At 35.3% G+C, this 14,786-nt stretch overlaps 1 protein-coding gene across 2 annotated transcripts; it reads right to left on the bottom strand.

The window, feature by feature from the left end:
• Positions 1 to 92: 92 nt before the first annotated feature.
• zdhhc13 (zDHHC palmitoyltransferase 13) lies at positions 93 to 14,684 on the bottom strand. Of its 2 annotated transcripts, none has more exons than XM_028014956.1 (17): positions 14,587 to 14,684; positions 12,032 to 12,252; positions 10,768 to 10,890; positions 9,984 to 10,061; positions 8,816 to 8,960; positions 8,657 to 8,721; positions 7,201 to 7,363; positions 6,036 to 6,161; positions 5,826 to 5,959; positions 5,645 to 5,745; positions 3,872 to 4,005; positions 3,717 to 3,779; positions 3,545 to 3,638; positions 2,967 to 3,050; positions 2,728 to 2,885; positions 1,532 to 1,629; positions 93 to 614 (listed from the first exon to the last, which is right to left on the bottom strand). In XM_028014956.1, the coding sequence occupies exons 1-17, from the start codon at positions 14,608 to 14,610 to the stop codon at positions 476 to 478; spliced, it is 1,950 nt and encodes a 649-aa protein (XP_027870757.1). In that variant the 5' UTR covers positions 14,611 to 14,684; the 3' UTR covers positions 93 to 475. The 2 variants fall into 2 exon arrangements, with proteins under 2 accessions (XP_027870757.1, XP_027870758.1); XM_028014957.1 differs by having other exon boundaries at positions 3,881 to 4,005.
• Between the last annotated feature and the right edge of the window lie 102 nt (positions 14,685 to 14,786).

The raw sequence follows: 14,786 nt of genomic DNA, 5'->3' as shown, positions 1-14,786 counted from the left end.
AGACATGAGTTTTATCAAGTTTTCAGTCATTTAAAAAAAAAATCCTCCACTTTTTCATTATTAAGAACCAAGTAAAATTGAGCTCTAAACAGTTAAAAAGACAGGCACATGATTGCTTTATTGAAGTATATAATAGTGGTCATTTGTTATGAAACGCATGCAGCTTTTACAAAAGTCATAAAACCAAACCGTTTACATTTACAAAGATTGTTTTCCTCTTCCTGGATGATAAAAATAGGCTTAACGTGTTCATAAAAACAGCACAAAATGCCCAGAACTATTCAGGCCGTAAGGATTTTCCTTTTCCACCCTCACTGGTCGAGTGTAAGGCAGCAGCAGACGACTTCTACTCCAACCTCTACCATCGGCAAGTCTTTCTTTACAAGGAGTCAACGGATGGAAAAATAAATAAATACATTCTGTGCTTTTGGTCCAGAAGCAGAGTTTCACCCGGACATACGGAGGAGGGAGGAGGTCAGACCATGTTGATTTGTTCGAACAGGTACTGGTCCCGTTGGGGCTGGAACTGGGCCGTCCAGTCGACGACGGCCGGCTTGCAGAGGCCGCAGCAGCGCAGGTGGAAAAACGACGCCAGGTTCTGGACAACGCCCATGCTGCAGACAGACGGGTCAGAAAGAAAAGTCCATCAGACGGAGGAATGGGGAACTCTTCCTCTTACTTTCAATTTGTTTTTAAGATTGTTTATGTTTACAACCATCAGTTTAATAAGAAAGTAAAAAATGTAAAAGCCTTTTAGAATTTGGTGCTGAGTTCATGCAGAAACTGGACTTTCAGAACAATCAGCAGGTTCTGGAGCTGAGAAAATAATCAACCAGTCCTGTGGCTCAAATGATTAGTCAACTATTGAAATAACTGTCAACAAATTTAGTAATTGATTAATCGTTAACTGGAGTAAAAAGGTCATTTGCTGAAACAACAACAGACTCAGAGCAGTAACTAAACCAAGGATGTAAAAAAACCAAAACAAAATAAAACATACATTTTTTAAGCTAAATGTGCTTCAAATTAGACATTTAAAAGTTTAGATGTTGGGCTGAACCAATTAATCATGATAATTCATTATTTATATAACAGTCAACCAGTTTAGTAGACGATTAATCGTTAGCTGGACTAAAAGTCTTAAAAAATGCCACATGCTGAAGGATCTAAACATTCAGAGCCATAAATGTACAAAAATATATATTTTTGAAGCTAATTTTACTCAAAATTAAAAATGTAAAAAGATAGATGTAGATCTGGAATGATTAATTCTGATTAATTGATTATTGAAATAATCAACTAAATTAGTAATCAATTGTTAACTGGACTCAAAAAAGGCAATTTGCTGAAAAAGTAACACATATATTTCCTATTATGCAACTTTTTAAAATCAAACTATTAATTGGTTAATCTAAAAAAAAAAAATCAAAAAATGTAAAATAAAAGCAGCAAATAAATAAAAACTTGCCTCAAGATTCCAGTACCAGTTAGTTCCTATGATAAAGCATGAAAGAAATATTGGTGAACTCACTTGAATGGATTTTGTCTCAGGGATCCGGATTGTCTCATTCTCCGTTGCTGCAGCAACAGATTAGTTCTCTCTGGAGTCGTTAATCCCAGGAATGCAATCTGCACCGAAACAAAGAAACAATTAGTCCACACACAAAATGACCATCAAAAGAATAAGGTAACAAGACAGCGTAGGGCTGGACAATAAATCAACAGCAAGATACGTATATCACAATAAACACATGATCAATACCAATAGGTAATGCGTCTGACAGAATGTTCAATAATTTCACTGAACTCAGATCCAGAACCACACAGCATTCTGGGAGATGTAAGCATTCGAAACTCAACCTCTCACATGTAGCCAAGCTAGGTTGGTGACATCAACTCACTCACTCTTTGGTTACCTAGCAACTCACTTAGTCTTTGGTTACTGGCTTGAACTAGTTTAAATTTTTGCCACCGTACCTCATAGCTGCTCAAAAATGAAAAACAACGGCATGAAGTAAGAACAGAAAGGTTATGCCACTAGCTTGGTAGTATTTCAGATATTTACAACAAAACCTAATCAATAATTATATTGACCAATATGAAACGTTTATATCGTGATGTGTTTTTCAGCCACGTTGCCCAGCCCTGGTGAAGGATCTTGAATCAATACAAGCTACAACATCATTTAATTTCCATTTGTGATCAATAAAGGATTTTTCAATTGAATTGAATACAGCATTGAAAACCAGCTGACCAAAAGTGCTGGAGCTCAGTTTAGGTTGCTAGGAGACGGGCGGAATTCATCTGAGGTTGCTAGGTAACTGGCTGGGCTTCGTTGGGGTTACTAGGTGAAGGGCAGTGCCTGCTGATTTATGACATTACATTCTGGATGCTTTTGAAAAAAACTAATTTTTCAGACATTAACTTATTGTTAAAAACTAGTTGGGTGTTTTTTTTTTGTAAACGATTGGTCTGTTTTTAGAAGCAGCAAAAACTCAAATGGAAGTACAAGAATGTAAATTTTTCAGAATACATCCCCCGTTAAATGGTTTGTTTTTACTGAAACTACCAACAGATAATTAAGATTTCCATTTTTTAATGAAAAACTGACTCGTCTAAGAAGTCAAATTTGTAGTTATCTTGTAGTAGTTTAATCAGTTTGACTATGGAGTTCCACTGCACTAATTAAATGGTATCTAAAACTCATCAACACATTCCAGGCGTCACCTGGTAGAGCTGCCCAATCAGGAACAAAGTGGACCAGCAGGTGTGGTAGAAGGACAGCACAAAGACGGCGAGCACCCAGGGAGAGCAGGTGACCACCGCCGACACCACGCCCCACACACCCTGCTCCTCGTAACGCAGCGAACAGTGACTGGCCCAGTCTGAGAACACACACAGCAACTTTTCTGCTTAGTACACTGATACTCCAGCTTCTGTGGTTCCACTTCAGCTGAGTCACTCACATGTAAAACAACCGTAGATCATCCAGCCCCCCATCACCGAGAGGGAGAGCAGCAAAAGCACAAAATAGTAATGATTCCTGGCACCTGAAACAATAAAAATAATACTATATACTCATCATAACTTGCATGGGAAAAAATTATTTTTAATAATCTGCCAGTGGCACTAGTACTTTTTCATCAATATTAAGGAATTACTGACTTAAAACAAGCTAAGATAAATAACTAGATACTTTATTAATCCTTTTTAATCAGGAAATTGTAATATCTGGCAATATCTTGCAGACATGTTACTTGTAAGTTAGTTTTATCTTATTTCAATCAGAGTAAGATGTTTCCACAAAAAAGTAAACCAAAAAACCTTATTTTGTATTTTTGCCATAATGAAAATACTTGTTTCTAGAAATATTGTTTAAATTATAAAAATCTACAGGTTTTAGCCTTTTATCTAGATATATAATAATCCATTTAAAATGTTTTGCTTTACTAAAAAATTTTGCCGATTTTTCTTAACCAATCAAATGCAGATTTTAAATTCTCAGTGGACTAAAACAACGTTTCTATGATTCATTCATTTGTACCTATGCAGGTGTTGGTCCATACAGAGTGGTGGTCCTGCTTCGCCACGCATGCGTCGCAGCTGAAGCAGTGAACCGCTCTCAGTGGTTTCCTAACCTGCAATAATGGAAGTCATTTAGATAATTCAGGTAACGTATCGTTTCATTAAAGTTTTGAACCTGTGGGTCGCCTCACCATACAGGAAGTGCAAAATACCCTGGGGTCCAAACAGCCAGCCTCGGCCAGCACCACCACGTTCTGAATCCCAAACAGAAAACAGAAAAGGTCTCATCAAGTTGTGGAAACAGTTCTTTGTAAGACGCCTTGAACTGGTTGACGAATTTAAAGACCTTTCCCACCATTTTCTTCTGCTCTTCAGTGGTTTTGATGAAACCTGGGTCCGTCCGGCAGGTCCGAAGGAAGTAGTAGAGGAAAGCGGTGGCGTTCAGAGTGAACAGCACCTGAACTGCTGTGCTGGGTAGATGTGGATTTAAGTTAAGAAACTTAAAAAAGAAAGAGAAAGAACAAGAAAACCAAACTCATTTTATTAAATGTGACGTGTTATGCTGACCAGGTTAGCATTGGTTTATAAACTATACAAAAAATGTAAACTACATATTTTGTTCTTAGATAATGAGATTTCAGTCTGTTCAGTTCTGCCTTTTTTTTTTTTACCTCCTTCCTGTTTTAGGACCTCTTGTCACTTTAAATCCAAATAAGTTCCGCTGAGGTTGCTAGGTAACGGGGCGAGGCTTTGCTGGAGTTGCTAGGTAACGGGGCAGTGCCTGTGGAATGCCTTAGATTAGAGCCGTTTTAACAGCTTTAACTTAAGGCTGCTTACATGACAATGATCCAACAAAAATTGAATTTTTATTTCATGTAACACATTTACATGAAGACGTTTTAATTACAATCTTTGTTTAAACAATAACGGCACACATCGACAAAGTGTAATGCTCTTGCCACACCACTAGTTGGTGCTAGGTTCTTTGAAACTAAGTGCGCATGTGTTTACAAGACAACGGACACAGGTACGTTTCAGAACCGTTGCAGTTTGGAATCCATTTTCAATCTGTGCCGTTGTCAGAGAAAACATTCGGTGGTTTCATGTAAATGTACAGTACAAACGCAACAAAACTCTTCCATTTTCATCAGACATTGTTGTCGTGTAAACAGGGCCGAAGCTCTTAAAATGGCTTCCGAATTCAGCCGTTTTAAATTCGGAAGGTTTTTAAAACAGCTAATCTTCAAGACTCCAAAATCATTAACTTACTGCCAAAAACACCACTGAGGTGTTTTTAAAGAATAGTGCTGCTTTTGGAAGTAGTTGAAACCAAAATGGATGGACATAATTAACATGAATAAGAACATATTATGTGTTTATTTATTCTGCATTTAAAAGTCTCCCAAGTTTTCAGGTTCCTATTTAATTTTATCATGGGTCATTTATACATATAAAGTCGTTTTTTATATATTTTAATATTAAATGGGGTATTTTGTTACTGTCCTGCTGTAACAAGTGAATTTCTCCACTGTGGAATTAATAAAAGATTAGCCTTTAAACATTAAAGTTTGGGAAAATTCCTGGATAGAAAGACATAAATTCAGGGTCACACCCATGTTTTTTTTTCAGTTTTAAAAACAAATAAAAGTTACAACAATAATCCCTGCCTGATATAAAACACCATATCTGTTATGATATACTTTACACTGCAAAAACACAAAATCTTACCAAGTACTTTTGGTCTTCTTTCTAGTGCAAATATACACTGGAAATAAGACAAAACTAGTTTACTATGATCTAACAATAGAACTAGAACTTTTTCATCATTATTAAGTAACTATTTACTCCTATGTTTTGTTTAAAACTTACTTATAAGTTAGTTTTGACCTATTTCAAGTGTCCTAAAATAATTGCACTACAAACTAGACTAAAAATACTTGGTAATAGTTTGTGTTTTGCAGTATAGACATTAAAAATAACAGCAGTCCAAATCAGGGAGAACGTTTACATTCCTTTCAAATTGAAATGGCCAACAATCTCAATGATAATAATAAAAAAAAATTTTCTTCGTAAAAAGAACCAAAACAAAAATGTTTGTTTCTTTGAACAGAAAGGATATCTGGCAGGAACCAGAGACACCAGGTGACGAGCATCCAGAAGACTGAAGCCATCAGAGACGACGGCGGCAGCAGAGACTGAAAATCTGGGTTTGGGAAGTTCCTGTTTTAAAAGCAAATGGTTCTGATTAACATCCAAACTCCTGCATTTACATTTCAATCTGCAGGCAAACCGGTTCTCACCTCGAGGCCAGGTTAATCACTCCCACCACGCAGGCTAACAAGATGCTTTTGAGCAACCAGGACTCGGAGTTCATGTCAAATATTGCACCAACACATCCAAATATGGCTGTGCAAAACAGGAACTGCACCAAAACCTTTAAAAATAAACAAAACAATGTTAAAGGAGTTCTGATTTCTGTTCGTGTACGATCAGGAGCCTTAAGTCTGTACCTTGTATCTGAGAATAAAGCGTAAACAGCGGGAATTGGAGCGAATCCTCTCCTGTTTGGTGACGTTGAGCATGTGGATGAGCAGTGGGCTGTGGACCTGGTGGGCCAGGTCCATGGGTGTGTGACCCTGAGGAAGAAACACACAAATCAAATGAGAACAATTCGTCTTAGCTCAAATTTTAATATTAAACAAATGAACAGGAAAAAAACTTAGATAAAGCGTAAAAGAGAAAAGGAATTTGTTACTTCAAATTAAAGCAAAAAGATGTTTATTGATGCATTGATTTTAATTAGCTAGGACAGTGGACAATAATGAACGGTATAACGTCGCACCTACACCAGATTTTATTTAGCAAAATGCTCATTTCAATCCATAGACAAATAAAAACTAACAAGATACAAACATTCATACAATTTTATAAATAAAAATCAGAAATACAATAAAAACAAATAAAAACCATAAAAAGTTGGAAAAACCTTTTTAAGAAGCTTCAGCATGCTTTAGCTTAAATGTGCATAAATATTATGGGACTTGAACTGAAAATAATAAAATTACATGTTTACCTTCCAAGCTAAAAGATACTGAAAAAATTTTAGCTTCCTAAAACAGAAATATTTTAGACAAATCTAAGAACATTAAATACCAAAGAACATTATGACTAGTATGTAAAAAAAAAGAAAATCAAGCTATCGGTGGGTGATGCAGACAAGAATTTATCACAATATTTTGTGGTATGATAATAAAAATTTTCATTTAAACACTTTTTTTTTTAGCAAACTATTTGTGTTTTTGCAGTGATGTAAATTCTATTGGTACCAAAACAATACAACATTTTTAAAAAGTTGCAGAATGTTAACGATTCCAGATGCCAACTATTAAGGATTTGCAAATATTCAATCATTTATTGATCTTCTGGACTTAATATGAGGATTTCTCCCCTCTAATCTAAGCTGTTTTTGCTAAATAACAGCCTCTTCGTGTAAACGCATTTATAAGCCACAAATACAAAGTTAATAGTAGATTTAAGTTAAAAAATCAGATGAATTTTAGTTCAGTTTACAGTAAACATGTAATCTCAAAACAAGTTGTATTCCTGTGGCATTTGTCCCACAGAGAGACAAACGGACTGAAGCCTTCACTTTTCTCTGAAACGTGTTAAACTCACGTTGATGTTTTCAGCGTCCACGCTTGCTCCTGCCTCCAACAGGATGTGGGCAGCGTCAACGTTTCCTGCCAGCACTGCGCAATGTAATGGCGTGTTCCTGTTAACTTTGTCCACAGCGCTCACTGAGGCGTTGTTCTTGATGAGAAAGTTGGTGGGTTCGGGCCTGATCAGAAAAACATGAAATGTTAGCACTTTACAGCTGATTATTTATTTAAAGGTGACCTGTTATACTTCCTCGAACAGGTTAGAAAAGGCTTATGGGCAAAACAAAACACGTCCACAACTTTTCTTGCACAAAATCATTCTTAGGTAATGAGATTTTCTTTCAGAATGAGCTGTTTTATGGCGTCCTGTCACTTTAAATTCAAATAAGCTGCCCCCCCCAAGTCATCATTTACACTCACACATGAAAGTGGCTGCAAATAGATGAGCAATTATACAACCGTACAACTTTGAAAAGCATTAGTGGAGACTCCTGCACAAACAACAAGAATGCAAAAAATTGTTTCTGGATGGTAAAACAACAAAACACTTGTACTTTCCAGGAGCCATTGTACATCACATACAGTGGAAAAACCAGATGACCAAAGGTGCTGGAGCTCAGCTTGGGTTGCTAGGTAACGAGACAGTACCCATCGAATGTGACTTCTGCAGTTTTTTAAACAGCCAAATTTTCCAGACATCAAAAAACATGAACTTGTTGCCAAAAAAATGGCAGAGATTTCTTTTTTAAATGCTTAGGCTGTTTTTAGAAGCAGTATAGACCCAAATGAAACTACAAAAACATCCAAAATGTGAATTTTGCATTACAGATCCCCTTTAAACATTAAAGTTTAGGAAAGTTACTGAATACTCAGAGACAGAAAGACAAATTCAGGATCAAATCAATGTTTTCTTTCAGTTTAAAAGGAAGGAAAAAGTTACAACAATAATCTCTGCCTGATAAAAAACAATGTATCTTACTCTTATGCTAAACTGTAGGCATTACAAGTAACAGCAGTACAAATCAGGGGAAACTTTCTTCCTTCCATTAAAACTGGAAGTTGTTTCTGGATGGTAAGAAAAAAATTGGATGGTAAGACAACAACAAAACACTTGTCTTTTCCAGCAGTCATTGTACAGGGCATGCAGAGAAAAAACTAGGTGACCAAACATGCTGGAACCCTGCTTGGGTTGCTAGGTAACAGGCTGGACTTCGTTGTGGTTGCTAGGTAACAGGTTGGACTTCGCTGGGGTTGCTAGGGTTTGTGAAACAACTAAAAGACTATGTCCAAAAAACATTAAGTTATTAAAAAAACAAAAATACCAGATGTTATCAAGAGCTTGGGCTGTTTTCTTAGAAACCCAAATGGAAGCAAAAAAATGTGTAAATGTAAATTTTGCAACATAGGTTCTCTTTAATAAGATTTTTCAGATAAGTGTAACCAGAAGCAGAAGAAAAAAATAAGCCTCTTACCCAATAATCTTCTGTGCTGCTAACATCAGTGGTGTCTGTCCGCTACAGTCAGGCACATCCACTTCCTGGACATAACAAAGCACCAAGAGGGGAAAAAAGATAAAATAAAAGAGAAACAACAGCTGACTCAGTGGAAAAATTAACTTTATGGAGTCTGACCTCTCCCTTAGCCATGAGATAAGCGGCTATGGCCATGTGCTGGAAGAGGATGGCGAGGTGGAGCGAGCGGTAGCCCTCCCCGTCTGTGATGGACGGGTCTGCTCCGTATCTCATCAACTGGATCACAATGGGAAGGTGGCCCTGTCTGTTCACACACAAACCACAAAACACAAGAGAGAACCTCATGGAAAAGCAATGGAAGAAAAGAAAAGCAGTTCTGCAGTGAATACACTTAAACCTAAGCGTGTTGCAAAAAGCAATAAATGAATTAATCGCCTGATAAATTGGAAAAAAAACTTGATAATTTCCATTTGGATGAATAGTTTTTCTCAACTGGCTCCTTTTGTGAAGAGCAATTCTGCTTACAGAGACTTCAGTATCCATTTTATTTGTTTGTTTATATTAAATATATACATTGTATTCAGGCTGCAAAGTTAAATGTTTGTTAGAAATTAAAGTTTACTGATCTTTGAGAATGGGTTCTGGTGTCATTATGCCATTTTACCATTATAAACAACATTATTATCGTTTATCGCAGTAACTTCTGGAACAATTTATCATCCAGCAAAATTTGCTATTGTGACAGGTCTATTTAAAGCTACAAATGTCACAAACTTTGTATTTTTTTAATGCTGAATTTTCCATCTGATGACTCATCTGAATACAAATGAGTGTTTTAACAATTAATCTGATTAATCGATTATTGAAATATTCGTCAACGAATTTTTTTAGTAATCAATTCATCCTTAACTGGAGTATTCAGACTCAAAAAAGGCAATTTACTGAAAAAAGAAACACATATTCACAGTAGAAATTAAGCCACAACTGTACAAAATATGTAAAATTTTGCATTTAAGATGAAAACACCTTTGTCTGTAAATTTGTGTTTTAGTCAAAACTCCAGTGGCAGTTTTAGCTTCACCTGGTTTATATTCACAAAAGGAATGCCAAGTTGTTGCATTTTAGGCAATAAAATATGTATTTTCTTATATACATTTAAAATGTGTTTCTGATATTGTATAAAAATTGCTAATCCTGTTAACGTAAAATGTGTAAAATGTCCATACTTTAATACAATTAATCAGATTAATTGACACATTATTCAATAACTAAAACAATCATTAGTTGCAGTCAAACTAATGAGTCAAATTAGATCAATAAATCCAACCTGATGGCCCAGTGGAGGGGAGAAGAGTTGAGGTCTCCTCCCAGTTGGTCAACAATTGCCCCTTTGGACATATAATACCTAAAGAAACACCAGAAATACAAAACAACATTGATTTATTACACAAAAATCCCACAAAAAAAAATACACAAAAAGAGTAGTCACTGTGTTTAAGCTCTTCTTACATAAATTTAATCTAAAAATGTTTTTTAAAAAAAAGAAATCAATAAAATTTTGAGACTTTAATCTGTAGTTTAATTTCTTTTTTAAAATGCTTCAAAAAAAAACACACACACAAAATCCTACCAAGTATTTTTAATCTACTTTTTATTGGAAATATCTTAGTACACTTGAAATAAGGTAAAATTAGCTTTTTTTTCTGCAAGACACAGGAGCTTATTTTAACTAAATATTGCTTAATATTGTTGAAAAAGCAGAACTTCCACTGCCAGATTATTTCACTTTAACAAGATATTTTTCCCTTTCCCATGTGCTTTTTCATCAATATTAGGGAATTATTGACTTATATTTTGCTGAAAATGCTACTTGTAAGTTAGTTTTGTCTTTTTTAAACTGTGCTAAGATATGTGTGCTAGAATCTAGACCAAAAATATTTGGTAAGATTTTGTTTTTGCAATGTAAAAGCATCATATTTAATATATCATAACCTGAATGTTGGTCACAGTGACTCTCTTTAACAATCAACATGTTGGTGTATTTTTGTTATGATTTAAGCATCATAAAGCAACAAACTGAGGCAGAGATACTTTCAGAAACTCTTACTTACTTGACCAGCTCTGAGCGGTTGTTGATGGCCGCCCAGTGCAGCAGAGAGACGTTCTCTTTGTCTGGCTGCCTGACGTCATATCCGGCCTCCACCAGCTCCTTACAGCGCTCCAGGATCCCAAACCTGACCAAGGAAAAACAGGCTCAACATAAAAAATGCAGCTCAAGATGAAGAAAGCCTGTTATTGTCTGAATATGGTGAAGTCAAAGTAAACGGTCGTCAGTGCACTGAACTGGTAAAACAAGTTCTTTCTATCAGATTTAGACAAAATGACTTCATCATATCTTTGCGCTGCAAGGTTGAAAACTTTAAAAACTTTATTTTCTTTAATACAAGTTAATTGATGGAAAATAAACCAGTCATATATGATTGATTTTCCTTGGAGAAGGAAAATAAATTGAAAAAATAATCTTTTATTCACTACAGTTGATTTAAATTAGCAAGAAAAAACAGTTACAATAAAACAGATAGTTTTTCTAAACTACCTGAAAGGTAAAGATGGGAGGCTTCTTTCCTCGGATTTTAAATAAAACTATTAAATTCTGTAACTTCCTTGAATTTATATAAGCTAAAGCACTTATTTCTACTAATAAATTGGCAAAAAGAGGAACACAATGTCACTGAACACTTGCTCCTGTTATTAGACTTGGAGCTTAAAAAAAGTATTTAAACTACAGCATATTTTTCAGAAGCTAATTTTAGTTCCTAATCATTCCTACTTTCTTCATTTTTGGATTTTTATTCTCAACTTTTTCAAGTGCAAAAGTAATTTGATTATTGGCAAACAGCAGCTGCGTTTCCATTAGAAATATGTGCAAAACTTTGTCAATATTCCAGTAATGTCAAAAAAGCACATTACATATAAATATGAATGTTTCCATTAAATAAGAAAAACAATTAATGTCACACATAAATTAAGTTAATGTGTGACGATAAGGTGATAAGTCAGGAAATAAGTCATTAAAAATATGCCGCGCCACCATCTTTTAACTACTTCCTGTCTTCTTTGTCGTTTCTGCCAGAAGTAACGTCCTGCTGTTGATCATGTGACTTCTGTGATGTGAAAAAAGAAAGATTTCCATTGCAATTTTGTGAAATAAACCAATTTCAACAGTTGAAAATTCACCTCATCACAGCTTCAAGACTTTTTAATTGAAAATCAAGTTTTTTCAAAATTGGCGTGTTTAAATTAAATAAATTTACTTCAGAAATGTAAAAGTTGAATGGAAACGCAGCTAGCATTGAGAGGAAAAACAGCACTCACTGCGTTGCCTTGACGATGTCCCAGCTGCTGCTGTCATCCATCTGCGACCGTTTCTTCGGCTGCTGGCTGATGTCCATGACCGGGTCCGGACCTTTGCCCATCTGCCCGTAAGGAGGCATGTACATGTTGGTCATGCCGCCGAAGGCTGCAGCTCTGGGCCCGTGGCTGTGCGAGTGACCCGCGTTGCCATGGTGACAGCCGTCACGCCCGTGGCTGTGACCCTGCAACGTGGAAACCCAAACCGCTACAAGAGAAGCTAAAGATGTCCGATTTTATGGATACAGAGTAAATAATTACACATCATTATAGGCTCTCCATACTCAACCAACTTATTTATTTTTTTAAATAAAGCCTGTTTATTCAAGAAAGTTTTGTTCTCTCAATATGCTATTGGAACAAAATCCTGCAAGAACAAATAAAATAGGTAGGTGTATACTTTCCACAATGTTGAGTCACATTTCAAAAATAAGTGGTAAATAAGCATAAATATATATCAAGTGAAGACAAACAATTGCAAAATAAAAAAACCCCAAATATTACTTTATAGTTTATATCTCTTCACACACTTGAAATAAAACAAAACTAGCTTAAAAGTAACTTTACAAACAGATATGAGCATTTAAGTGAATAATTTCTTAATATTGATGAAAAGTACTTATTACACTGGAATTTTTTTTTCCTTTATAACAATATATTTTCCAGTGTTATAAATAATTAACCAGTGGAACCAGCACTTTTTCTTTAATATTAAGGAATAATTTTCTCAAAACAAGCTCTTATTTCTTGCTGAAAATATACTTTTAAGTTAATTTTGTCTTATTTCTAGTCTACTAAGACATTTGCACTGGAGAATACAAAAAAAATACTTTTGTGTTTTTGAAGTGAGCAATGACAGGAGCCCACAAATCTGTAAACAAATCTAATTTAAAATGAAGTTTTGCAGTTATTTTTTTCCCATTATGTTCATATCCATTACATTGTTTGGAGGCAGTGTTTTAAGCCAGCTGTAAAACAGATTTAGAGTATCTTAACTTTATTTTTCCAGTCCACCCACTGGCATCAAACCGAACATATAAAATTTTAGATTAAGTGAGATTAAGATTAAGATTAAACTTTAAGTAGGGTTTGAAGAAAACATGCCGATGTCCACCAATTTGTCTGCAACTCATCCAACTTAAATTAGTTTTATTTTATTCCTAGATGTAATTAATGGTGTCCTAAATAACCTCCAGTTATGTAGTCATTTAAAATATGTTTTCACAAGTTTTGCCCTTTTCCCCAGAACACCTACTGCTGTCTGGATGACTAATTGCAAGACGGAGCAGGTAAGAAATTTACTACAAGATGACTCAAGGTGTACATGATAACATGGATAACATAGTTACTGTACAGTTCACACTTCTCAAAAGGTATTTTAGGTCCAGGAAGAGGAGATAAAAGCATAATACTTAAAGAAATATTGTGCAAATACATTCAATCCTCACTTATAAAGTCATTTTTATTTTTACTCAAAACTAACTTCTTTATTCCTAATTTTGAGTCTGTACTAGATGTTTTGGGGTTGTTGGGTTTTTTTTTTTTTTTACAGCTGTGCTTTTTTAAGCTGCATTCTTCATAAAATTGAGAAAATTACAAAAAGCTTTGAGCATTCTGTTTACAACAGAGTGCCTTCAGTCAGAGGTTTTCACAGAAAAACTGTAATACAGACTGCTACAGGAGATATTTCCTGTCCAAAGCCATCAAGGTCTACAACAACTTTTTGAATAAATTTGCATAAAATGAACTAGAATAACATGTAATTCCCCTAACCTTAACCCTTCCCTCTGGCCTTTATAAAGTATTTTTGAATTCAATTATTGTTTTATTTCATAGATTACACATGCCGAGTAGTTTGGATCAAGCTGATGAACTGATTTTGAATTAACTTTATATGTCATTATAAACTAAATAAAACGTAATGAGAGGAAACACGGAGAACTGAACTCATTTTCCGGCTCTCAGCAGGAAATGGGATGAATTTCCTGGAGGTTGAGGTTTTATCTGTAGAATAGGTTCATTCTTCATTAGAATAGGTTCATCATAAGGATCGCCTAAACAGTGTTTCACTCTCATAAATACTTTTATAAAACATATATGAGGATTTTGTTGGTGAAAGGAGATGATAACCAGAGTAAATCAGGCGATGAAATGGTTAATCACGCTGAGCTGGATGTCAATTCATCATAATGTCAATATCAAAGCCGAAACCAGGTAATTTAGCCAATTCAGGAGGAATTGGTTAGTTAAACGGCTCAGTTTGGTTTCAGCTAACCAGGACTAGTTAAACTACAACAAATGAAGCAGAAATAATATTTCTTAATCAGCCTGAGCAGGTTATTCCGCGTCATAGCAACTCACCGTGGGCTAAACTAAGCGGTAGCTTAGCTAGTGAATGCTAACATTCCGCTAAACTAACGTCAATTAAACAAAAATACGCGGGTCACGTCTGACCCAAAAGAACCACAAACTCACAACAGAACAATAAAAAGCAGCAAATGCAGGTAAATCCCACGTACATTACCGCCCTCATTCCAGTCCATCTCGGTGTGGCGGATCGAAGCGAAAGTTCCTGCATCTGGAACACAGGTTCAACTTCCGCCGTGAGCTTTTCAAAATAAAAGACAACCCTTTATGGACATTTACTTGCTTTTTTTTAGGTTTAAAAATAAAATAAAACAAACATTGATGTTGATATTTGTCGAAAAATAAGTGAAAA

Source organism: Xiphophorus couchianus, chromosome 4 (assembly GCF_001444195.1).
Source record: "Xiphophorus couchianus chromosome 4, X_couchianus-1.0, whole genome shotgun sequence".
Lineage (NCBI taxonomy): Eukaryota > Metazoa > Chordata > Actinopteri > Cyprinodontiformes > Poeciliidae > Xiphophorus > Xiphophorus couchianus.
The sequence above is the reverse complement of the archived record's forward strand: the minus strand, read 5'-3'. Positions and strand labels throughout refer to the sequence as shown.

Bases quoted from the DNA above. Each gene is read 5' to 3' on its own strand.
- zdhhc13 (XM_028014956.1), bottom strand. From the start codon at position 14,610: ATGGACTGGAATGAGGGCGGTAAT. The intron at 3,051-3,544 runs GTACAAATGAAT...TTATTGTTTCAG, and splicing joins ATGGACCAACACCTGCATAG to GTGCCAGGAATCATTACTAT. The intron at 615-1,531 runs GTGAGTTCACCA...GTCTGTCTGCAG, and splicing joins CTGAGACAAAATCCATTCAA to CATGGGCGTTGTCCAGAACC.